The sequence below is a fragment of the Neoarius graeffei genome, chromosome 1 (genome assembly GCF_027579695.1).
Source record: "Neoarius graeffei isolate fNeoGra1 chromosome 1, fNeoGra1.pri, whole genome shotgun sequence".
In the NCBI taxonomy this organism is placed as follows: domain Eukaryota; kingdom Metazoa; phylum Chordata; class Actinopteri; order Siluriformes; family Ariidae; genus Neoarius; species Neoarius graeffei.
This window is the reverse complement of record NC_083569.1, coordinates 63,288,464-63,315,423: the sequence shown is the minus strand read 5'-3', so window position 1 is coordinate 63,315,423 and position 26,960 is coordinate 63,288,464. Positions and strand designations below refer to the sequence as shown.

At 41.7% G+C, this 26,960-nt stretch overlaps 2 protein-coding genes across 2 annotated transcripts; both read left to right on the top strand.

Moving 5' to 3' along the window:
• Positions 1 to 219: 219 nt before the first annotated feature.
• Positions 220 to 14,743, top strand: dnajc3b (DnaJ (Hsp40) homolog, subfamily C, member 3b). The gene is made up of 12 exons (XM_060924354.1): positions 220 to 724; positions 2,653 to 2,763; positions 3,640 to 3,764; positions 5,533 to 5,607; positions 10,383 to 10,526; positions 10,648 to 10,829; positions 11,743 to 11,862; positions 12,154 to 12,259; positions 12,410 to 12,530; positions 12,680 to 12,812; positions 13,102 to 13,250; positions 13,407 to 14,743. The coding sequence occupies exons 1-12, from the start codon at positions 640 to 642 to the stop codon at positions 13,547 to 13,549; spliced, it is 1,494 nt and encodes a 497-aa protein (XP_060780337.1). The 5' UTR covers positions 220 to 639; the 3' UTR covers positions 13,550 to 14,743.
• A 5,990-nt stretch (positions 14,744 to 20,733) lies between these two features.
• On the top strand, positions 20,734 to 25,289 carry LOC132866140 (cytochrome b5 domain-containing protein 1). Its single transcript, XM_060899132.1, has 4 exons — positions 20,734 to 20,860; positions 21,010 to 21,086; positions 23,993 to 24,211; positions 25,059 to 25,289. The coding sequence occupies exons 1-4, from the start codon at positions 20,734 to 20,736 to the stop codon at positions 25,287 to 25,289; spliced, it is 654 nt and encodes a 217-aa protein (XP_060755115.1).
• The last annotated feature ends 1,671 nt before the right edge of the window (positions 25,290 to 26,960 follow it).

The following is a 26,960-nucleotide window of genomic DNA, read 5'->3' as shown; positions in this document are numbered from 1 at the left end:
ACAGCTGATCTATACTTAGTCAGAGAGAAAAAACAAAATCACTGTTCATATTTTTAGCAAAGTGGTCAGACCCTGGAATAAACATCTAATTTTGGATGGATACTGATATGGCGGCTAGCCTTATATGGAAATGGGCGTGTCATACGCGCGTGTTAAAAACTTTAGCCAATAGGACGCGACCACGTTGGAGGGGAAACACGAGCGCGAGCAAAGACGCGCTCTGATCCCGTCCAGCCAGTCAGCACACGTCCGGTTTGAGTTCGACACCCGAGAGCTCAGAGGAAGTTTCAAAAGCATAAAGTTGACAGCTGTTCGTAACAGACATTACAATTGCCTCTGAACTAAACTATCGCATTGTGTGAAATGGCACTCCAGCTTTATAACGCGGAATAGAAGCTGATAACAGACAGAGGCTTGTCGGAACTTTATTTCTGCGGTCTGACAAGGCAGTCGGAAGCATTTATCAGTCGGACACTTGAAACATCAGGAAGTTGATGTTTACCTGTAAAGATGATCCTTTAGCGATATCTTCATTAAAAGTTGATTTTACGTCTGGGAAATATATATATATTTTTTAGGCATAGTTGTCGGAAATTTTATATTTAAAGTTTAATTAAGGCGGTGTGGCGATTTAAAGAGATGGAATCGGGACGCCGGAGAGGTTTGAGTAGCCTCCTGTCCTCAGTATCACTACTCTGTGTAGTCCTGGACCTGCAGCTGGACGGTAAGAGTCGTTACTTTACTGACAATAACTCGTTTATTAGATTAATACAATCTCATTATAGTGTCTTTGAACAATGTGGTATGTGTTTATGTTATAAATAAATAAGAATAGGCTGTGGCTCTGTCCAAAACAGCATACTCTGTTATGTAATAATACTAGAGTGATATTTACTAGGTTTTGGACACAAGTCTTCTTGAAAGAAAACTGAAACCTGTGCAAGTCCGTTTCAGCTACTTTTTTTTGGGGGGGTATGAAGTCTCATAGTATGTCATAATAATGAGAACGTATCTCATAAATGACTTACGTCATTATGATTTTCATAATAATTAGAACAACTTCTCAATTATGACCTCATTCTTATTATGAGGTAATACTTAATTGTCATGGAGTCTCATTTATTAGATAGAATCTCATAATCTAATAATGAGAATGCATCTCATAAGTGACTTGTCATAATGATTTTCATAATAATTAGAACTTCTCAGTAATGACTTCATATCCATATTGTGAAGTCATTATTAGATTAAAAAAAATCATGATTAGGAGATAAAATTAAGAGAGAGTTCTCACTATTATGACATCACAGTATACAGTGCTCAGCGTAAATGAGAAGAAAGAAGAAACCTTTATTTGTCACATGCACACTTCAAGCACAGTGAAATTCATCCTCTGCATTTAACCCATCTGAAGCAGTGGGCAGCCACACACAGCGCCCAGGGAGCAGTCAGGGGTCAGGTACCTTGCTCAAGGGCACCTCAGCCCAAGGCCGCCCCACGTCAACCTGTGCACTTTTTCAACATGACTAAACACACATCTAAGGACGCTGTTGGATTTCTGAAGAAGAACATGGTGAAAGTGATTCAGTGGCCAAGTATGTCTCCTGATCTGAACCCAATCGAACACCTATGGGGAATTCTGAAGAGACAAGTTGAGCATCACTCTCCATCCAGTCACTAAAAGAGGTCATTGTTGAAGAATGGAAAAAGATTGATGTTGCAAAATGTCGCCAACTTGTTCATTCCATGCCTAGAAGTCTTGCTGCTTTTCATTAAAAATCATGGAGGCCATACAAAATACTAGATGTAGTAGTTTTTGTTGTGGGGTGTACTCATTTTTGCACCACCCTAATTTGAGTAAAACTGAAAAATGTGTAATCTAAGTTTATATTATTAACCTTACTTTCACGTTATAAGTTAAACAGATGTTATATTAAACTTTGTCTTGTCAACATTTTGGAAATTGTGTTCATTGAGATATTGTTTAAAATGTTACTTTTTCAGAGGGGGTGCACTCATTTACGCTGAGCACTGTAATTATGAGAAGCCTTTTCATTATAATGGAGGTGTAAACAGGGTTCCATAGAAATCTGCTAGATATGTAAAAATTAATAATATATTTATAATTATCACCAGTCTCTGATTTTATTTAGTGTCTTGTTCTAGTATGTTAGCCTCTCAAATTTATTTTTTTGTGGGTTCTGAATACAGCATATTGGCACTTCTTAAAAATCTGTGTAATGTGATAGTAGTGGTTTGACGTAGTTTGTATAGGCAAATACTTTTGCCTGCTGTGTTGTGCAATGACGCATTCAAAACTTCTAAACTTGCATTTATAACTTGAACATTCCTAATTCCACAGGTCACTTTATACTATTGCACTTTATAATATTTTTTGCTGCCACATAATTTAGTTTAATACACTTCATATTTATTTCTGTGCTGAGCCAAATTGCAATGAAATTTCGTTCAGTGTACACTTGTTGCATACTGAATGTTGACAGGTTGTTTAAGTCTTAAAAAAAAAAAAAAACTTAAGTCTGGGTGCACTTGTGGGGAAGTTTTTTGATCTTTTCATTGGAAATTAATAGCTGTCTGTAATGATTTAAATGTCACACTAAGTGCTACTAGTGGCATTCACTTGTGTTTCAGGTGTATTAGGTGCCACCCATGTGGAAATCGAGCAGCACCTGGAGATGGGCCGTAAGCTTCTAGCGGCAGGGCAACTGGCAGAAGCGCTCTCCCATTACCACTCGGCAGTTGGTGAGGCACATGTATACGCACAAACTATATGGTCAAAAGTATCTTTACACCAGACCATCACACCCACATGTTTTTTGAACACCCCATTCTAGATGTAGTCTCTCTTTGCTCTTACAGTAACTGCCACTCTTCTGAGAAGGCTTTCCACTTGATTTTGGAGCGTAGCTGTAGGGATTTGTGCTCCTTCAGCCACAAGAGCATTAGTGAGGTCAGGTACTGATGTTGGGTGAGGAGAACAAAGGTGTTCCATGGGGGTGCGGTCAAGGCTCTGTGTAGACCACATGAGTTTGTCCATGCCAACCTTGGCAAACCATAACTTGATGGTGCTTGCTTTGTACGTAGTAGCAGTGTCCTGATAGAACAGGTTTGGGGTTTCTTAGTTCCAGCGAAAGGAGGTCTTAATGCAGCATACAAAGACCTTATATACAATTGTGTGGCAACAGTTTGGGGAAGACTCACGTATGGGGTGATGGTCGGGTGTCCACAAACTATATAGCGTGCCTTGGACAGCCAAGAAGATTGCAACTTCAGAACAATGTTTCATTTCATACCAGTCATACTGAATTCTTCCACTTGTACAAAGAAAAATTTGTCCCCTATTTTTACTTTCATTTCTCCTGTTTAGAAAGGAGACATAAAAGTGAAACAGTTTGCATTACCTAGCTAGTGAACAGTTTGGTTAAGGTTATGACAAACTAAAAAATTGACACTATGCAATAATTAAGGTTCTTTAATTTCAGAGACCCCCTTTGTATGCGGAGGGAGTATTTTGTTCTATTAGACAGATTTAATATATGCTGAGGTGTGGGGTGGGGCTTTTGTCTTTTTGTATTTATTTATTTTTCTTTCTCTTTACTTGCTGTCAACCACATACAGAGGGTGATTCAAAGAATTACCTGACTTATTACAAACGTGCGGCTGTGTTTCTGGCCATGGGGAAGTCTAAATCAGCCTTGCCAGATCTGACCCGAGCCATTCAGCTTAAACCAGATTTCCTTGCTGTAAGTCTGTTGGGCACCTTTTGTTAGAAATGATGAGACAATTGTGAAAATAAACATGTAATATACAACCCCGATTCCAAAAAAGTTGGGACAAAGTACAAATTGTAAATAAAAACGGAATGCAATGATGTGGAAGTTTCAAAATTCTATATTTTATTCAGAATAGAACATAGATGACATATCAAATGTTTAAACTGTGAAAATGTATCATTTAAAGAGAAAAAATAGGTGATTTTAAATTTCATGACAACAACACATCTCAAAGTTGGGACAAGGCCATGTTTACCACTGTGAGACATCCCCTTTTCTCTTTACAACAGTCTGTAAATGTCTGGGGACTGAGGAGACAAGTTGCTCAAGTTTAGGGATAGGAATGTTAACCCATTCTTGTCTAATGTAGGCTTCTAGTTGCTCAACTGTCTTAGGTCTTTTTTGTCGTATCTTCCGTTTTATGATGCGCCAAATGTTTTCTATGGGTGAAAGATCTGGACTGCAGGCTGGCCAGTTCATTACCCGGACCCTTCTTCTACGCAGCCATGATGCTGTAATTGATGCAGTATGTGGTTTGACATTGTCATGTTGGAAAATGCAAGGTCTTCCCTGAAAGAGATGTCGTCTGGATGGGAGCATATGTTGCTCTAGAACCTGGATATACCTTTCAGCATTGATGGTGTCTTTCCAGATGTGTAAGCTGCCCATGCCACACGCACTAATGCAACTCCATACCATCAGAGATGCAGGCTTCTGAACTGAGCGCTGATAACAACTTGGGTCGTCCTTCTCCTCTTTAGTCCGAATGACACGGCGTCCCTGGTTTCCATAAAGAACTTCAAATTTTGATTCGTCTGACCACAGAACAGTTTTCCACTTTGCCACAGTCCATTTTAAATGAGCCTTGGCCCAGAGAAGACGTCTGCGCTTCTGGATCATGTTTAGATGCGGCTTCTCCTTTGAACTATAGAGTTTTAGCTGGCAACGGCGGATGGCACGATGAATTGTGTTCACAGATAATGTTCTCTGGAAATATTCCTGAGCCCATTTTGTGATTTCCAATACAGAAGCATGCCTGTATGTGATGCAGTGCCGTCTAAGGGCCCGAAGATCACGGGCACCCAGTATGGTTTTCCAGCCTTGACCGTTATGCACAGAGATTCTTCCAGATTCTCTGAATCTTTTGATGATATTATGCACTGTAGATGATGATATGTTCAAACTCTTTGCAATTTTACACTGTCGAACTCCTTTCTGATATTGCTCCACTATTTGTCGGCGCAGAATTAGGGGGATTGGTGATCCTCTTCCCATCTTTACTTCTGAGAGCCGCTGCCACTCCAAGATACTCTTTTTATACCCAGTCATGTTAATGACCTATTGCCAGTTGACCTAATGAGTTGCAATTTGGTCCTCCAGCTGTTCCTTTTTTGTACCTTTAACTTTTCCAGCCTCTTATTGCCCCTGTCCCAACTTTTTTGAGATGTGTTGCTGTCATGAAATTTCAAATGAGCCAATATTTGGCATGAAATTTCAAAATGTCTCACTTTCGACATTTGATATGTTGTCTATGTTCTATTGTGAATACAATATCAGTTTTTGAGATTTGTAAATTATTGCATTCCATTTTTATTTACAATTTGTACTTTGTCCCAACTTTTTTGGAATCGGGGTTGTATATTTTGTACAGATGTGATGGGTGAAGCTCAATCTCTTAGTTTTTTTTTTTTAAATAACCATTTGTGTTGAAATGTATTTTGTGGGTGGGTGTTTTCAGGCTCGGATACAACGGGGGAATATTCTCCTGAAGCAGGGGAACACTCAGGAAGCCAGAGATGATTTCCAGGCAGTGGTGAGATTAACCTATCCTCATTATTTTTCTTATAGGTTCATGTACTGTACATGTATAGCTACACGTGTGGTCAGAGGATTACATGCCCTCGTTATGGACATGAATATCATGGCAGTGTTGGGCTTTCGGTGACTTTTGAACTGTTCTTTTTCTGGGGTGGAATGCCTGTACAACATGGAGCTTTTTTTTTTTTTTTAAAAGAGAATTTGGTGCACAAGCTTGAATTTATTTTTGGTTTTCTGAAATTAGCAAGGGTCAAAAGTATATGTACAACACAGCTAATATTTAATTAAATGTCCCTTAGCAAGTTTCACCTTGACCAGGTGCTTTTTGGTAGCCATGAACAAGCTTCTAACCAGAATTCAGCCAGATATTTGACGATTTTTTTTGGCAGTTACTCTCGCGGTTTTCCAGAGGACTAGCTAGCTAGGTACTAGATACTTTATTTACTAAAACATTGCAGCCGTATTGGCTGAATTACGTTTAAGTTAACAAATGCATAAGAAGGAAAAAAATATCTCATTCATCTCATCTCATTATCTCTAGCCGCTTTATCCTTCTACAGGGTCGCAGGCAAGCTGGAGCCTATCCCAGCTGACTACGGGCGAAAGGCGGGGTACACCCTGGACAAGTCGCCAGGTCATCACAGGGCTGACACATAGACACAGACAACCATTCACACTCACATTCACACCTACGGTCAATTTAGAGTCACCAGTTAACCTAACCTGCATGTCTTTGGACTGTGGGGGAAACCGGAGCACCCGGAGGAAACCCACGCGGACACGGGGAGAACATGCAAACTCCACACAGAAAGGCCCTCGCCGGACCCGGGGTTCGAACCCAGGACCTTCTTGCTGTGAGGCGACAGCGCTAACCACTACACCACTGTGCCGCCGGAAAAAAATATATAAAATAAATTATTGATTTTAAAATTTGACTACAATTGAAATTTCAAGATGTAAATATAAAACTATTCTTAAAACGTTCAGTCTTGCAAGGGGGGCAGGCAAACTTTCTAGGGTTCTTTAATGTGTAAGTGCAAATGTTCCTTGCAGGGAGGAGCTTGTAGAGCCTATGCTGCGGGTTAGAAGTAATCTCACCAAACGGCTTGGATGCCGTTGCCTTTCTTCTTTCAACAAGTGTGCAAAGACCAGATTGCCCAAGGGCTTCTCTGTAAGAAAAACCAGGGTTGATGATTTAAGAGCCCATTTCTGCAGCCTTTCTAGGTTGTCACTTAGGTACTCCAGTAAGGCACGACGATAGACTTGGTAGGCGTATTCAAGGATTGACTGTATACGAGTGACGTAAAACAGTATTAACTAACTTGGTGCAATGGAGGATCTCTTGAGTTGCATACAACGAATAGTCTAACAGAGGCTTTCTTAACTAACTTCTGTATGTGTACATTACACTTTAAGTTACGGCTAATGTTCAGGCCTAAAACTTTGACACTGTTCACTGTCTCTAAGGACTCGCCATTAACTACCATCAGCTCGAGCTCAGGCTTGTTCTTTGCCTTAAGAGCTAGATTGACTGGAAATAGTGTCCACAACAGATTGAATGTTGCTCTCCTGGCCTTTCTCCACTACTTTTGAGATCTTGGTGTCGTCTACATATTTCCACATGTCGACTGGTGCATCGAGGTATTGGCTATGTAATAGGCGAGAGGCCGAGGGCTACAGAAACCGAGATCGGCGCTGCCATATGGTGCAGGAAGGACTTTAGACTTCTTGGTAAAATTGGTAGGGTTCAGTTAAGTTGGTTTCCTGGCACAGACTCAACTTATAAGCACAGTCCATATATTTTCAATGAGGTTGAGGTCAGGACTTTAGGAAGGCCATTCTAAAAGCTTAATCTTGGCCTGCTTTATCTATTCCACAACCACAATGCCTCCCCTTTACTTCTCCAAACATGCATCTGGTCACTGTGGCCAAACAACTGGATTTTTCTCTCATCTGACCATAAAACTTTCCTCCAGAAGGTTTTGTCATTGTCTGTGATCAGCTGCAAACTTTAGTTGAGCTTGAAGCTGTCAATTTTGGAGCAGGGCCTTTTTTTTTTTTTTTCTTGAACGGAGTCCTCTGTCCATGGCAGTTATAAAAATTGCTTGATTGCAAACAGTGACGCTGGTGTTCCCGCAGTTTCCAGTTCGTGGCAGGCCTCTGCCTTGGTTGTTCTTGACTGTCTGAACCAATTTCCTCTCAGCTGAGGGTGACCGTTTGGGTCTTCTTCCAGAAAAGTGACTACACCGCTCAATAACTTATACAATTGTTTGAATTAATGATCTTGGAATCTGCAGTTGTTTAGAAATTGCTCGAAGAGACATTTCTGACTTGTGTGAATCTAAGATCCTCTTTCTCAGTGCTGCACTGATCACTAACAGGAAGTTTAGAAGCCTTTGCAAGTGAAAAATGTATTTTTAGAACTTTCAGCACCACTGCATTAATAATCTAAGTGGGTGTATGTCTAATTTTGACCAAATTCCTGTTGTACAATCATTCTGCCCCAGAAAAAGAACAGCTCAAAGAAATAATTGAAAGGCCAACGTTGACATGAAATTCATATCCATGATGAGTGTAAAACTTTTGACCACAACTATACAGTGGTATGCAAAAGTCTGGGCACCCCTGGTCACAATTGCTGTTACTATGAACAGTTAAACAAGTTGAAGATGAAATGATCTCCAAAAGGCATAAAGTTAAAAATGACTCATTCCTTTAAGCAAAAACAATTAAAAAAAAAAAAAAATTTCATCTTTTACATTTTCAAAATGACAAAAAAGGAAAAGGGCCTGAAGCAAAAGTTTGGGCACCCTGCATGGTTAGTACCTAGTAACACCCCCTTTGGCAAGTATCACAGCTTGTGAACACTTTTTTTTTTTTTTTTTTTTTTTGTAGCCAGCTAATAATCTTTCAGTTCTTACCTGGGGGATTTTCACACATTCGTCCTTGCTGCAAAAGGCTTCCAGTTCTACAAGTTTCTTGGGCTGTCTTGCATGCACTGCTCTTTTGAGCTCTATCCACAGATTTTCAATGATGTTTAGGTCAGGGGACTGTGAGGACCAGGGCAAAACCTTCAGCTTATGCTTCTTGAGGTATTCCATTGTAGATTTTGAAGTATGTTTTGGATCATCGTCTTATTGTAGGCCCCGTCCTCTTTTTAACTTCAGCTTTTTTACAGATGGTGTGATGTTTGCTTCCAGAATTTGCTGGTATTTATTCGAATCCATGCTTCCCTCGACCAATGAAATGTGCCCTGTGCCACTGGCTGCAACACAACCCCAAAGCATGATCGATCCACACCCATGCTTCAGAGTTGGAGAGGTTCTTTTCCTGGAATTTAGCACCCTTTTTTCTCCAAACATACCTTTGCACATTGTGGCCAAAAAGTTCTATTTTGATTTCATCAGTCCACAGGACTTGTTTCCAAAATGCATCAGGCTTATTTAAATGTTCATTTGCAAACTTCAGATGCTGAGTTTTGTGGCTAGGATGCAGAAAAGGTTTTCTTCTGATGACTGTTCCATGAAGGTCATATTTGTTCAGATGTCGCTGCATAGTAGAACAGTGCACCACCACTCCAGGGTCTGCTAAATCTTTCTGAAGGTCTTTTGCAGTCAAACAGGGGTTTTTATTTGCCTTTCTAGCAATCCAGCAAGCAGTTCTTTCAGAAAGTTTTCTTCATCTTCCAGACCTCACCTTGATCTCCACCGTTTCTGTTAACTGCCATTTCTTAATAACATTACAATCTGAGGAAACAGCTACCTGAAACACTTTGCTATGTTCTGGTAGCCTTCTCCTGCTTTGTGAGCATCAATTATTTTATTATTCAGAATGCGGGGGGGCCGCACAGTGGTGTAGTGGTTAGCGCTGTCGCCTCACAGCAAGAAGGTCCAGGTTCGAGCCCCGTGGCCGGCGAGAGCCTTTCTGTGCAGCGTTTGCATGTTCTCCCCGTGTCCGCGTGGGTTTCCTCCGGGTGCTCCGGTTTCCCCCACAGTCCAAAGACATGCAGGTTAGGTTAACTGGTGACTTTAAATTGACCGTAGGTGTGAATGTAAGTGTGAATGGTTGTCTGTGTCTATGTGTCAGCCCTGTGATGACCTAGCGACTTGTCCAGGGTGTACCCCGCCTTTTGCCCGTAGTCAGCTGGGATAGGCTCCAGCTTGCCTGCGACCCTGTAGAAGGATAAAGCGGCTAGAGGTGATGAGATGAGAATGCGAGGAAGTTGCTTAGAGGAGCCCATGGCTGTTAATTTTAGGGACAAGTTTGAGGAGTCAGAGAATTTATACAGCTTTGAAATCTGCTTTCTGACCTTTCCTAATGAAGAATTTGAACAAGCCACAGCTCAATAAGCTAATTAAGGTCTGGAACCTTGGTAAACCTGAGAACTCAAATGTATTGGGGTGCCCAAACTTTCGCATGGTGTTCCTTTTCTTTTTCACTCTCTAGTTGTACAAAACAAAAATAAATCTTGTAGAAAATGCTGAAAAGAAATGTTGTCTTTACCTTTATGCCTTTTGATGATCAGTTCATCTTCTGCTCACTTAACTATTCACAGTAACAGACATTTTCACTAAGCGTGCCCAAACTTTTGCATGCCACTGTATGGGTGTAAGCTGCTGTTGCATCCTCGAGTGTAACTCTAAATCCTCAGCTAGTTTAGAGCATACAATGCAATGGCTGACCAAGCACTATGACCCCTTATGCTGTTAATGTGGTTTCTTCATGTGTTCCAGGCCTTTTTCAGCATTTAATCATTCATTCTTTCTCCAGTTGCAGCGCTCACCAGACACCGAGGAGGCACATAGTCAGCTCCACAGAGTCGAGGAGCTGGAGCACCTCCAGGAGGAGGCACATAAGGCCCATCACCGTGGCGATTACACCACCACCATCCAGGTGCTTGAGCGGGTCATAGAGGTGAGTTTCAGAAAGGCAAGCCCAAAAATATATAATTTGAAAATTCTGCTCTGTTAGCCTCATGTACATCTTGCATATAATAACTTCTGTGTCTTTATCCGTCACCCATCCTTTGGTTTAGCTCTCTCCTTGGGATCCAGAATCTCGGGAGCTAAGAGCAGAATGCTACATCCGCATCGGGGAGCCGAGGAAAGCCATATTAGACCTGACGCCTGCGGCCCGGCTCAGAACAGATAACCGAGCGGCTTTTCTCAAACTCAGCCGTCTACTGTATGACCTGGGAGAACACCATGAGTCACTAAGGTACACACCTGTCAGCAGGATTCAGATCGAATAAAACTTTAATTCTTAAAAGGAGGTGTGGCTTGCATGCCTCACTGGCTGTTCTGGTTAGAATACCCAATGTATTTTGGGCCATTGTTGCAGAAAAATAGGCTATTTGCAGGAATTGGTCACGTGTCAATTTTCCCCATAGGAACAAGCCCGTGGTGGGCAAGCTAACTTGACATTCCTTGACAACCATGAGTTTGACTGGCGATGCAAAGCAATCCATTTCTATAATGGCTGTTTTTACCTTTTCTACTGTGTCTTTTGACCCAAATTTTCATGTGTACTTGGAAAAAGTTTGTGGTTTTAACTTCTGTCGTAAGTTAAAGCGAATCATTGGCCGTAAAAGAGTGTTTTTTTGGACTCAAGTTGGTCGCCGCCGAAAGAAATTCACGTGCGAAATGGCGGATATATCTGTATTTATATATCTGTGTTTATTTTCAAGAATCTTTACACATTAAGCGAATGATAAAGGTAGAAAAGGAGAAATTATAAGTTATAAACATACCTGAGAAATCCGCCATTTCGCACGTGAATTTCTTTTGGCGGCGACCAACTGGAGTCCAAAAAACTCTCTTTTACGGCCAATGATTTGCTTTAACTTATGACAGAAGTTAAAACCATGAACTTTTTCCAAGTACACACACACACACACACATTCGGGTCAAAAAAGACAGCAGAAAAGGTAAAAACAGCTATTATAGAAATGGATTGCTTCACATCGCCAGTCAAACTCTTATGGTTGTCAAGGAATGTCAAGTTAGCTTGCCCACCACGGGCTTGTTGCTATGGGGAAAATTGACACGTGACCAATTCCTGCAAATGGCCTATTGTATTCCACACGTTTACAAATTTAATCTTTTCCCCTCACTTTCTCTCTGGTGGTTAGTGAAATCCGGGAGTGTCTAAAGCTGGATCAAGATGATAAGGAATGTTTTGCCCATTACAAACAAGTGAAGAAGCTTAGCAAACAGCTGGACTCTGCTGAGGAACTGATCTCAGAACAGCGGTAAGAATCACTGCGCTGTTCTGTTTTGTGTTGGATCAGATTTATCTGACTGCATCATTACTACAATAACCAATGTGGCTATACAAGAAAATGTGATTTACAGTCCAAAGAAACCAATCTAATGCTTAACGCCATCCCTGCTGTATGAACAAACTCTCAGGATACCTCTGTGTAATATAATAGAAGTATACCAGACATTCACAACCATGTATTGTCTTATAATGCGCTCCTTTTACATTTCTTACATATTTTCCTATGTACTAAGTCGTTATTTATACATTTGTCCAACAGATATCAAGAAGCAATAGAAAAGTATGAATCTGTAATGAGGACAGAACCAAATGTTCCATTCTACACAAGCAAAGCGAAGGAAAGGATCTGTTTCTGTCTAGTGAAGGTCTGTAATGTTCTGACAGTCTGTTGCTATGCTAGAAACAGTACTATGATGGTAAGCTAACATTTATATTATAATTGTAGGTTTCTCTCACATTCTTGTGTGGGTTTTTTTTTTTTCTTTTCTTTCCCCTCTCCCCTGTGATGGATGTAGAATAAGAAGGCAGGGGAGGCATTAGACACGTGTTCAGAGGCCCACCAGAGAGACCCTCAAAATATTCACATCCTCCGAGACAGAGCTGAGGCCTACATTCTGCTACAGGACTATGAGAAGGGTAGATTGTCTTGTGCTTATAGATGAAACATGACATGTTTTTAATCAGTGTTGAAGCACTGCATATTATTGTCTCATCCTTTCTTCTCGTTTCTCTATCTGGTCTGTCTGTCTGCACTCGTACTCGATCTGTCTCTGTCCTCTCCCCAGCCGTGGAGGATTATCAGGAGGCACGGGAGTTTGACCAGGAGAATCAGGAGATTCGTGAGGGTCTCGAACGCGCACAGAAACTCCTGAAGATATCACGTAAAAGGGACTACTACAAAATCCTGGGAGTGAGCCGGTATGGACATAAGCAAGCTTTTTAATAACTTCATTATACAGTAATAGTACTATGGGGGTTCTAAGATCTGTTGCATTATTCAGGAACTTGGTTCCTTGTTGGAAACCAATACATAGCTGCCTATATATATATATATATATATATAATAAAATATTAAACAATTTTTTCTTTTTTATGATTTGTTTTATACCCTTCAGCAGCACTAGTGCAAACTAATTCACAGTTGAAGATTATGGCGTTTGTTTGATGCAAGTAATGTAAATCCTTGTTTTTCATGTTCTCTTCTCAGGACCGCTAGCAAACAGGAAATCATTAAAGCATATAGGAAATTGGCACAGCAATGGCATCCAGACAACTTCCAGGATGAAGAGGAAAAGAAAAAGGCTGAGGCGATGTTCATTGACATTGCTTCAGCTAAGGAAGTTCTTACAGATCCAGGTAAATGTATTATTTAGGACTACGACTAGATAGGGAAATGTGTCCTATCTAATATTAATAATGCCAGTAATAACAAAACCCTTAAAATCAGTCTGTGTTAAGTGTAAGATCTAGTCATCATACTATTCTTAAATCCTAATTCACTGTGTTCTACAGAGATGCGTCAGAAATTCGACTCGGGAGAGGACCCCTTGGACCCCGAGAACCAGCAGGGAGGCGGGGGAGGCGGCGGCTGGCCTTTTGGCTTCAACCCTTTTGAGTCGGGTGGAAATTTCCACTTCAAGTTCCACTACAACTAATATGGCTATGCCATTGAATATGGTGGACATGATGTATTATGGACAATGGACTTATTTAAAATCCCACAAAGGGAAGTTAAGAAGAAACTCCACATATTCAAGTGACTTCTGTTGGCTTTTTTCACACGGGTAGTTGTCAATTCAGATTTGAATATGCGGAGTGTTGGATTTCTTAAGGAATCAAATGTTCTTATGTGATTTGGGACAAATTGGTTGTTTGACTCCATGCAGTCAATGGCTGTGACGAATGAAGTCTTATTTGGTATTTTTCAAAGCTATACCATTTCAGCTTGATCAGCTGACTGGTATCTGCTTTTCCATTCATGTCTCACCTCTCTCTCTCTCTCACACACAAAAGCCTTCAACCCTCTTGTTTTTCTCTAATTGAATAGTTCACATTGGCTGCTTCTCATTTCAGTTGTAAGAAGTCTATATCAGTGACACACAGGGTTTTTTTGTTTTGCTTTTTTATAAAAAGGTTCAGTCCCAACACTCTGGACTTCATTACACTAAATCAGTATTGCACTATTGTGCATTTGATTGGTATGGTCTAGTCTGCAGGGATGGAAATATGAGCCTCAGCCCCCTTTTTTTTTTTTTCTTCTTCTTTTTCTTTGTATGTACCCCCCCATCCTCTTTGAAAGTTGACTCGCCATTTTTTTTTCTTCCCTGGTTCTTTGAGTGACCCAGTTCTTTTGAACATATCAGATGTCAGTCAGTACATCAAACCACATCAGTTATTGGAGAACCTGCACGTCTAGTTCTGGCAATCAAAGAGATGATCATGGCTTTACAGAAGTGCCAACAAAAACCAAATTAAAAAGGTTTTAATCATGGTATTAGCATACACAAAACACTCCAACCACTGGTAAACTGACCCACTCTGTGTCAAACAAGGTCTTTATTTATTTTACCTGCTTGTTCATTTTTCACCTTCACCCCAATCTATCTAATCTGACACTAATGGTCAGACCTAATTTTATTTTGTCAGCAATGATTGATCTCCATGTGTCTACTCTTCTCCCATCAATGCTTATAGAAACTTGTGGTGTCCGCTTGAATGGTTTTGGGATATTATTCCCCCCCCCCCCAAAAAAAAACAGTGGTAACTATGTCTTCTGCTTTCTTTGAAGGAATTTATTTGAAGCCACTTTTAGGATGGGTTATTTAAAAATAAGAGAGTGTTCTGATTAATACTGTGTCGAGTGTTTTCTCTTACACCCAGAGTTACCCAAATTGATACATACTTGTATAGGTACATTTGCAACGTATTTATGAGCTTATCACTTTATCCATTAGCACAGCATTCAGGTTTGACAAATTTTCACGCATGTGTATTCTGTAGTGAGAGGATGTCAGTTATTCCCTCTATCCCCATACAAAACATCAGATGCACAGCAGATTTTGAAGTTTATACATGACCATAGCAAACTGTACCTTTTACCATAAAATTTTAGTTCAGTCTGGTTTAATTTCAGCGCTGTTGCCTCACAGCAAGAAGGTCCTGGGTTTGAACCCAGCAGCTGCCGAGGGTCTTTCTGTGTGGAGTTTGCATGTTCTCCCCGTGTCTGCGTGGGTTTCCTCCGGGTGCTTCGGTTTCCCCCACAGTCCAAAGACATGCAGGTTAGGCTAATTGGTGGCTCTAAATTGACCGTAGGTGTGAATGTGAGTGTGAATGTTTGCCTGTGTCAGCCCTGTGATGACCTGGCGACTTGTCCAGGGTGTACCCCGCCTTTCGCCCATAGTCAGCTGGGATAGGCTCCAGCTTGCCTGCGACCCTGTAGGACAGGATAAGTGGCTATGGATGGTTTAATTTCTATAGCTATTCTAAATGAAAACCAAGGCCTGTATGTGCCTTCAGCAGCCATAGAAAATAGCAGCGCCTCAAATCACCACCCATCCATCTCAGACCTGCTTTTCTGGTTCTGATAGTGTATTAGAATAAAATACAATTCAGGTTACATGGTGGGGCAAACAAGGCTTGAGAAACTCCTACTAATTTCTGAAATAATTTTGCCAAAACCAATTTGTTTAAATAATCCTTTATGTGCTCTGTCCTTTCCTGAACAAACTGTAAATGCTAAAATGTGGTACAAATCCTGCTAACACACACTGTCTTGGGGTTGGTCCAGAGCATGCTACAGTGCATATACATTTCTGTTTGCAAGTGAAACAAATATGCATATTAATTCCATCATGGACCTCAAAACTACCCAAGTGTTCTGTTCCATCACTGGGAGGCTGCCGTGTGATTCACTAACACTGCTACTTAAATGGGATCGGGGAACTCCTCCACTGGTCCATGAAGTATAGTCAGAGGATCTGTTCTTTCTTTCTTTCTTTCTTTCTTTCTTTCTTTCTTTCTTTCTTTCTTATTCTGTTACAGTGGTGGAAATCACTACCCACCATTATGAAAGCTGTCCTCCTATGGTTCTTATAGTTATTAAACAGCCTGTTTGACTGGTAACTTGAATTAGACCTTAATAACTGAAAACAAATATTGCAATATGTAATCCAAACTTGGACCTGTCCTGTGGGGGGGAACAAAAAGCTCAAATAAGTAGCCAGAATACTACTGTACATGTTTGAATAATGTGCCTTACATTTAAATAGTTAATGAACCAAACCTGGGCTGAAAACCTGCACAAATGATACTCCAGCTGAATTTACATCTCAAAGTTACTTTCATTTATTTCTCTCTGCTACCTCAGTCTTTGGTATCTCCAAATTGGGGACAGCTTTACTTTTAATATCAAAGAAGGCATCTTATGTTGTATTTTGATATCTTTTGATGCAAGTGTGTGACAATTCAAGCAACAAGTAGCATTTAGTCTGTGCTAAGGAAACTAAGTAATATGTGTAGCTACCTTCGTTTCTTAACTAACAACACAGACACCAGGCATGGCTTATCGACTGCATTTTTTTTTTTTTTGGTCTGAATTGTTTTAATATTTTTTTTCCCTCTGTAAATGTCTAGTGTTGGCCTACCTGAAGAGCATTACAAGTCACCTGCTAAACCCCCTGCAGTTTGCTTACAGGATGAACAGGTCAGTGAATGTTGCAGTCAATATGGGGCTTCACTACATCCTGCAACTTCTTGACCGCCCAGGGACCTATGCAAGAATCCTGTTTGTAGACTTCAGCTCAGTGTTCAACACCATAATTCCATAAATCCTCTCCTCCAAACTGTCCCAGCTCAATGTCTCACCTGCCATATGTCAGTGGATCACCAGCTTCCTGACAAGCAAAGAACAGCAAGTAAGGTTGGGGGAAGTCACTTCCAGCATGTGATTAATCAGCACTGGTGCTCCTCAGGGACGTGTCCTCTTCTCTTACACCAATGACTGCACCTTCATGGACCCAACTGTAAAACTCCTGAAATTTGCAGATGATGCTATGGTCATAAGCCTCATCCAAGATGGCGACGAGTCTGCATATAGGCTGGAGGTTGAATGGTTTGTGCTCTGGTGCAGTCAGAATAACTTGGAGCTAAACACACTCATGATGGTGGACTTCAGGAGACACCCCTCTGCGATGCTCCCTCAACACAATATCCACCAGCCCTGGGTCAACTCTGGAGACCTTCAAATTCCTGGGAATTACCATTTCACAAAACTTGAAGTGGAAATCCAACATCAACTCCCTCCTTAAAAAAGCCCAGCAGAGGATGTACTTTCTGCAGCAATTCAGGAAGTCTGGTCTGTCACAGGAGCTGCTGACACAGCTGTCATTGAATCCGTCCTGTGCGCATCCATCACAGTCTGGTTCGGTGTAGCCACAAAACAGGACAGGAACAGACTGCAGCGAACAGTAAGATCAGCAGAAAGGATCATCGGTGCTCCCCTGCCCAGCCTCCAGGATTTGTACATTTCATGAATCAGGATGTGGGCATCATTAAGGGTGTCTCATACCCTGGTCACAACCTATTCCAATTCCTCCCCTCCAGCAGGTGCTATAGAGCACTGTGAACCAGAACCATCAGACATATGAGCAGCTTCTTTCCTTGTGCCATCAACGTCATAAATATCTGACCTGATCCATCCTTGTCATTATACCTTTGTACCTCCTGTAACATGTTCCTGTTTTTACACTACCTCACTGCACTCTGTGTACACTGACTCTCATGTATATCTAATCTCATTATCTCTAGCCGCTTTATCCTGTTCTACAGGGTCGCAGGCAAGCTGGAGCCTATCCCAGCTGACTACGGGCGAAAGGCGGGGTACACCCTGGACAAGTCGCCAGGTCATCACAGGGCTGACACATAGACACAGACAACCATTCACACTCACATTCACACCTACGCTCAATTTAGAGCCACCAGTTAACCTAACCTGCATGTCTTTGGACTGTGGGGGAAACCGGAGCACCCGGAGGAAACCCACACGGACACGGGGAGAACATGCAAACTCCACACAGAAGGGCCCTCGCCAGCCCCGGGGCTTGAACCCAGGACCTTCTTGCTGTGAGGTGACAGCGCTAACCACTACACCACCGTGCCGCCCTCTCATGTATATATTTAGTATATTGTGTATTGTCTGTAAATGGTGTACTGTTTTTATATTGTTGATAGCATGCATATTTCATCATCCTTCAGCCTCGGCCAAGATAAATCACTCAACGTTCTTCCACACGTTCCTGTCAGCCGTTGCAAATTTCAGGTCCTGTACCCTGATTCCAGTGTCCATATTAGGCAGGGGTACGTTAACTTTCTTGGTCAGGTCAGGGATTGCTATTTCTACTACTGGTAACCCTGTAACCCAGTACCACCTGCCACATGGAGGGGTTGTTGGCATCTAAACAGACTCCCTCACCACTGTATGCTGGTGAGGAGTGGCATGTCACCCAGCAGGATAAAAAACAAGACATATTTATACTGTATATTATAGATATTTTATGAATATTATAGATATTGTAGCCTGTATTAGAGATGTACTATGGTGCACAGTGCTCCCGGTGGTGTAGTGGTTAGCACTGTTGCCTCACAGCAAGAAGGTTCCAGGTATGAACCTCACGGCTGACGGGGGCCTTTCTGGGTGGAGTTTGCAAGTTCTCCCCGTGTCTGTGTGGGTTTCCTGCGGGTTCTCTGGTTTCCCCCACAGTTCAAAGACATGCAGATTAGGTAAAATACCCAGCCACAGGGGGTTGTACAAGACAGTGCATACTTTAGTGCCAGTATCAAGCCCGGATAGCTGGGGAAGGGTTGTGTCAGGAAGGGCATCCGGTGTAAAAACCTACGCCAAATCAAATATGCGGAACAGATCCGCTGTGGTGACCCCGAACAAATGGGAGTAGCCAAAAAATGAAGAAGAGCTGTTGTTTATTATAGATAGATGTTGTATAATACAAGTATTTTAGACATATAGTATATAATATAGGTATTGTATGTTGTATATAATAGTTTGCATATGTATTTATATTGTCCATATGCGTGTCTATATGGGGCAGCACAATGGTGAAGTGGTTAGCACTGTTGCCTCACACAAAGAAGGTCCTGGATTTGAGCCCAGCGGCTGGCGAGGGGTGTGGAGCTTGCATGTTCTCCCCGTGTCTGTGTGGGTTTCCTCCGGGTGCTCCGGTTTCCCCCACAGTCCAAAGACATGCAGGTTAGGCTAATTGGTGGCTCTAAACTGACCGTGAGTGTGAAAGGTTGTTTGTCTCTGTGTCAGCCCTGTGATGATCTGGCGACTTGTCCAGGGTGTACCCCGCCTCTCGCCCATAGTCAGCTGGGATAGGCTCCAGCTTGCCTGTGACCCTGTAGGACAGGATAAGCGGCTACAGATAATGGATGGATGAATGGATACATATACATAACTTAGATATACATATTGTCACTCCCCCACCCCTTGGGCGTGGCACGGTCGCCTGACAGCAATAAGGTTCTGGGTTCGAACCCAGCGGCCGGCAAGGGCTTTTCTGTGTGGAGTTTGCATGTTCTCCCCGTGGCTGCGTGGGTTTCCTCCGGGTGCTCCAGTTTCCCCCACAGTCCAAAGACATGCAGTTAGGTTAATATGGGACGGCCTTGGGCTGAGGTGCCGTTGAGCGAGGCACCTAACTGCCCACTGCTCTGGGTATGTATGTGTTCACTGCTTCAGATGGGTTAAATGCAGAGAGGAAATTTTACAAGTGTGTGATGAATAAAGTTGTTCTTTTTCTTTCTTTCTTTCTTTCTTTCTTTTCCTGTATCGCTATAGACCCTTACGAAAATTAACCATGGTTTTACTATGAAAACTAACCATGGTTTTACCATGGTTTATAGTTCTTCATGGTTTTCATGGTTTTTTGGGTAACCATGAAAACTATGGTTTAACCATGATTTAACCATGGTTTCACTATGGTAAATGTTAATGTATCTGGGCTGTTAATCGAGATCCTTCTCTACAGCATTGACTGTTGGACGAAAGCATGGTAATACTACAGTTAGTGCATCCTTTTGAAAACCATACTATCCCTTTTTAAACTAATTTCATAGTTACTATGACCTATTACACACAACTATGATGCTACCACAGCTACTGCAGTACTATGGATAAACCACAGTAATGCTACGGTTGGTTCATAGTACTTAGAATCACCATGAAATACCGTAGTAGAACCATGGTTACTACCATGGATAAACCATAGTAATGCTATGGTTGGTTCATAGTACTTAGAATCACTATGAGATACCATGGTAGAATCATAGTTACTACATAAAAACCATGGTAAAACCATAGTAAACCATGGTAGATTTTCTTAAGGGGAGATACCAGCTAACTGCTGGAACCACATTTGACTATTATTATTTAGTTTTTATTTATATGTATATGCATTTTTTTAATAGGGCACACTGTTATTGGAGCCTAGCTCTGTTGTGTGACCCCCACCATTATATTTATCATGTATATTATTTTAATACTTTTTTTGTGTGTGTATTTATTCTGAGGTAGAAGCTTAATAAAATATAATAAAACGTTCCTTGTGTGTGTGTGAACATACCTGTCCAATAAACATGGTTCTGATTCTGATTCTGTACTGTACATAAGTGCAGTGTGCGCGTGTATCGCTGTTGCCATAGTAACTACTGTGTGTACACTCTAGCTACAGTGAAGTAACAATGGAGGCTGTTTTAGCTCACGGCTAATGCAACACTTTGGTGAAAATGATCTAAACCTATTCTGGTGGTTGTGTTAATGTTGCTTGCCATGGCAATGTCTCGTCCGAAGTATTTTACACCGAGTGAAGTGTCCGTGCACAATACAATAGGAGACCTGTGGGTTTCATATCTGGGTAAAGTTTACAACCTGACACCTTTGCTTCAAGAATACAAAGGTAAGAGTTTGAGTTAAACTCCAGGTGTGCTGCTTTTTTTTTTTTTTTAATCTGCTGTGTTGAGTAACACCTGTTGTAAGTCCATTTGTCCACACCTAAGTGTAAATTAACGTCACCTCGTTAATCTCATACCTGTGTTTGTGTTTTAGGCGATGTACTTTTGAAACCTATCATTGAAAGTGCAGGCAAGGACATCAGTCACTGGTTTGACCCAAAAACAAAAGATGTAAGACACATTCCCAAACATTCACCACTTCATACCCTGGTATTAATCGGTGGTGTAGTGGTTAGCACGGTTGCCTGACAGCAAGAAGGTCCTGGGTTCGAGCCCAGTGGCCAGCGAAGGCCTTTCTGTGTGGAGTTTGCATGTTCTCCCTGTGTCTGTGTGGGTTTCCTCCGGTTTCCCCAACAGTCCAAAGACATGCGGTTAGGTTAACGTGGGGCGGCCTTGGGCTGAGGTGCCCTTGAGCAAGGTACCGAACCCCTGACTGCTCCCCGGACGCTCTGGTGTGGCTGCCCACTGCTCTGGGTGTGTGCGTGCATGTGTTCACTGCTTCAGGTGGGTTAAATGCAGAGGATGAATTTCACTGTGCTTGAAGTGTGCATGTGACAAATAAAGGTTTCTTCTTCTTCTCTATATACACTCACCGACCACTTTAATAGGAACCTGTTCTTGATTAAGATTCCTGTTCTTGGCTGCAGGAGTGGAACCCAGTGTGGTCTTCTGCTGTTGCATGCTGAGATGCTTTTCTGCTCACTACGGTTGTAAACCATGACTTATGTCCTTCCTGGCAGCTCAAACCAATCTGGCCATTTCCCTCTGACCTCTCTTATCAACAAGGCATTTGTTTCCACCCACAGACCTGTCGCTCACTCAATGTTTTTTGTTTTTCGCACCATTCTGTATAAACTCTAGAGACTGTTGTGTGTTAAAACCCCAGGAGATCAGCGGTTTCTGAAATGCTCAAACCAGTCCATCTGGCACTCATGCCACAGTGAAAGTCATAGAGATCGCAATTTTTCCCATTCTGATGTTTGAAGTGAACATTAGCTGAAGCTCTTGATTGGTATCTGCGTGTTTTTATGCATTGTGCTGCTGTCAAGGGATTAGCTGATTAGAGAACTACATAAAACAGCAGGTATGTGGTTGTTCCTAATAAAGTGGCTGGTGAGTGTACGATATGTTGTACTAATTTCAGTGAAATATAGGGTTTCCATGATTTGCAAATCATTACTTTCTTTTTATATAGACAGGAGATTGCATGATTTCTGCAAAGATATGAAGTTTATCTTCGAGTGGTGAATATATTTCATGAGTGAGTGAAGCGAAAGAGTGAAATATTTTTCAACATGAGAAGGTAAACTTCATATCTTTGCACCACCATGTAATGTTCTTTATATTATATGGACACATCCACAAAAAATATGCAAGTTAGTCAAAAGAATTTTAATATTGAACCGGTTCATCATTTTGACAACGCGCGCCAAGTCAGTGGGAAAACGTTGGAAATGACATCATTGATATCCTCACAAGTGAAGATATCGGAAAATGTGTCACTCAGGTCCGGGATGTATTTCGTATGAAAAATACGAGTTTTTCAACATGAGAAGATAAACTTCATATCTTCAAGCCAACATGCAATTTTCTTTTTATTATTTCAACTCATTCACAAACAAAAACTATGAAAGTTAATCAAAACAATTCATTGATATCCTCATGAGTGAGGATATTGGGAATTATATCCCTCAATTAAAAAATTCCCATGCAGGGATTGGCTAAGGATGGCTCACGTGACATAAAATAGTTCCACCATTAATTAAGCAATGTATCTCGTGATTAGATGAGATTAGATAAAACTTTATTGATCCCTTTGGGAGGGTTCCCTCAGGGAAATTAAGATTTCAGCAGCATCATTACAGATAAACAGAGAAAAGAAATAGAGAAAAACTTCTAGATAAATGAAAATAAATTAAGTATTTACATATACAAATATAAAAGAATAAGATATGGGGAAGAGAGGAAGGGGGGAAAGGGGGGAGAAGTGGGGTTAGGGTAAGTGTGTGTGCGTGTGTGTGTGGGGAGCAGGAAAGATATTGCACTTTATATTGCACATTGTCCGGTATTGCTTATTGTTAGGCTAGGCTACTGCTCCTTCCCGTCCTCTGTCCTCCTGTTTCAAGCGATACGGCTGACTCGAGTCACAGCTGTGGCTCCACAAGCATTTCTGTGTGTGTAGATCTATGTATTGTGATCACCCTTAACGAGGCAGGTGATAACATGGTATATTGCACATGCACAGGTCGAAGGTCGCTCCAATTTAAACAACAAACATGGCTGCCTCCAGTGAGTTTATGCCGATATTCAATCTTAACACTTTTCCATCCATGCATCCATTATCTGTAGCCGCTTATCCCGTTCTGCAGGGTCGCAGGCAAACTGGAGCCTACCCCAGCTGACTATGGGTGAGAGGCGGGGTACACCCTGGAGAAGTTGCCAGGTTATCGCAAGGACAGACACAGAAACAAACAACCATTCACACTCACATTTGCACCTATGGTCAATTTAGAGCCACCAATTAACCTAACCTGCATGTCTTTGGACTGTGGGGGAAACCGGAGCACCCAGAGGAAACCCACGCAGACACGGGGAGAACATGCAAACTCCACACAGAAAGACCCTCGCCGGCCGCTGGGCTCGAACCCAGGACCTTCTTGCTGTGAGGCGACAGCGCTAACCACTACACCACCGTGCCGCCCTCTTAACGCTTTTAGTTTGGAATTTTTTGATGAGGAATATAAATCAAATATACCAGTTGCTGAGAGGCTTCATTTGAAATTATGGATTCTCTTTGGTGACTGGTGTAGTACTATTTGCACCCCTCAGAAAACAGTACTATGCCAGTCATTAAAGAGAATCCATAATTTCAAACGGAGCCTCTCAGCAACTGGTATATTTGATTAATATGTTACTCAATGTCCTGGATGTAGTTCCCAGTAAAACACTGGTGTCCTATATTAGTTATAACAATAACAACTGTAACAATAGTTTTTTACAGTGTTAGTGATTTCTGCTTTTATTATCAAGGTACTCTGAATATTGTAATTCTCTGAAGTTAAAATGTGCTTTCCTAGATTATTACCCATGTTGACCCTTTAACTGGCTGTGTGAAGTACTACACACCCATGGGGCGCTTTGTCCATGTGCCCCCCATGTGCCCGCGCACTGACTGGGCCAGTGATTTTGGGAAACCTTGGTGGAGAGACATGCGCTATGAAGTTGGCATTCTGACAGCTAAGGCCCGCTGGATCCGCATCATCAACACACTCACTGGCCAGGAACAGAGGCTGGAGGTAAAGTCTAGTTGCACTCACTGTAACAGTTATTATGAGTCCTGTTGTGCAAATGTTTTGTGGTTGCAAATTCTTCTTTCATATTAAATCATGGTCTGTCTCCAGGGTGGAGTCCAGGGTACACTGATTAGTTCAAAGATGTCAGTGCATAAAAGTCAATGATGGTTGTGTGTGCAAAATGTATGTCTGCTTATGCATAAATGTTTCATGAATCTGTAATTTTTCTTTTCTCAAGTTGGTTAGTTGCACTGTGCTTCAGCGTGCTGAAGAGGGCAGGATTGATCTATTTCTAGATTCGTCTCACTTGCCCTCCCCCAAGCTTCTTTTGACTTCTTAGGTCATTTTACCCTCCCTTTGCTTTCTGCATCTAATTCTCCTCCTGCTTGACAAAGGGAAATGTTACTGCTGTTATGCCGTTGGGTGTACAAGTGGTCCAAGCCTGGGTTCATGGTGTAATCCTACAGCACAGTGACTGCAGGGTGGCCAAGCACTCTCCTGCCAAATGCCTCGTCTGGCATAAGGGTATTCTGCATGGTCCAAAGGCACACAGGATTATTCCTATTGTCTTGCTTTTATTATGCTCGCCATTTCAACCATCCCCCCATCCCCCCAAAAAAAAATTTCCAGTGCCACTTGGCAATGCACCACCATTGGATCAAAATGACAAATTCCTTCCCCTCTCTTTTGATAGATCCTGGAAGCTCTGCTTATACAGTTTGTATAAGCCTCTGTGAAGGAATTCCTGGCAGTGCATTTTATCTTGAGGGAAAAAATAATTGTGTTGTATTACAAATCTGTAATATCTGGAACATGACTGACAACTGATAGCCCTTTATTATCTGGCTAGGTATGTTCTGAGGAAACACTAGATGAGATTTTGCAACGTTACCTGCGCTACAACTCTCATGCAACCAGCTACACCTGGAAGCACAACGGTGTCAATCTGAACATGAGTAAAACTTTGAGTGAAAATGGGATTCCTGATGAAGATGAGGAACTGGACCTTTGTCGGATAGATCGTGACCTCTTCACTCCATCCATCTGTCTGTACTTCAATGATGACCTCACTGAACTTTGACATAAGGAGCAGAGTGTTATCATATATACAACATAAATGCTGATATTGCAACATCATGAAATTTATGAATTCAAAATTGTAATTGTCAGTACAGTGTCTATAGAGATGCATAAATATCACAGAAATGCGTCACTTTGTTCTTAACTTTTGAATTTACATAAATGCTGATATTGCAACATCATGAAATTTATGAATTCAAAATTGTAATTGTCAGTACAGTGTCTATAGAGATGCATAAATATCACAGAAATGCGTCACTTTGTTCTTAACTTTTGTTCAGTTTTATGTTTTGCATTTTCTGAGCCCTGTTAATTCAAACATGAATATTTCTACAGAAAACACAATGGAGTAATAATAATAATATCTCAACTATAGTAATAACATGTCCATGCTTGCATCCATCCATTATCTGTAGCCGCTTATCCTGTTCTACAGGAGCCTATCCCAGCTGACTACACCACTTCACCACCGGTCCATGCTTGCAGTTCATTTTAAATATGACTTGAAGTAGAAATACTACAATAATGTCAAGCATCATGGAATGGTATGGCAAGAAGATACTAATTAAAATGGATTTCACAAGTATGAAAAGTGAAGATGGTCTATCCATCCATCCATTCATTATCTATAGCCGCTTTATCCTGTCCTACAGGGTCGCAGGCAAGCTGGAGCCTATCCCAGCTGACTATGGGCGAGAGGCGGGGTACACCCTGGACAAGTCGCCAGGTCATCACAGGGCCGACATATAGACACAGACAACCCTTCACACTCACATTCACACCTACGCTCAATTTAGAGCCACCGATTAGCCTAACCTGCATGTCTTTGGACTGTGGGGGAAACCGGAGCACCTGGAGGAAACCCACACAGACATGGGGAGAGCATGCAAACTCCACACAGAAAGGCCCTCGGCAGCTGCTGGGCTCGAACCCAGAACCTTGTTGTGAGGCGACAGTGCTAACCACTACACCACCGGTCCATGCTTGCAGTTCATTTTAAATATGACTTGAAGTAGAAATACTACAATAATGTCAAGTATTATGGAATGGTATGGCAAGAAGATACTAATTAAAATGGATTTCACAAGTATGAAAAGTGAAATGTGAAATCCATTCAAGGAAATACATCCGCACATTTTCTTTAGAAGGTTTTCCTGTCAGAAGATGCTTCTTGCTCTTCAGGATTTTGTGTTTGGATGCTTAGTTTGCTCAGTCCTCAAAAAGAAAAGTCAAGATCTTAAAACAAGGTTTTTTAAACGGGCAACTCCATTTTATCCTTTTTTTCTCCTTCCAACTCCAGATGAATAGGCTGAGAACTAAATCCACACATTAAATGGTTAATGTTTTTTTTAAGCAACATCTGATGTAAATCTGGGCATGGCTGCAGCAGGGCTCCTCTCCCCCTTCTCCTGAGCCTCCCTCCAGTCAGACAGCCCTAATAACGCAAAGCCTTTGCTCCAAAATAGTTTTATACATCGGTGGGGGCCTTTAAGAATATCAAGGTAGCCATGTTGGATGGATTTGTGTGGCTCTCTGCAGTGCAAAAAAAGCGTCCGACTAAAGAGCTTGCATTCACTCTCAGACACACACAACACACACACACACCAGACGGTTAGTGGGCAAGCCTTGACTGTATAGTGGATTTCACCAGAGAGAAAATAAAAGCAAGTGA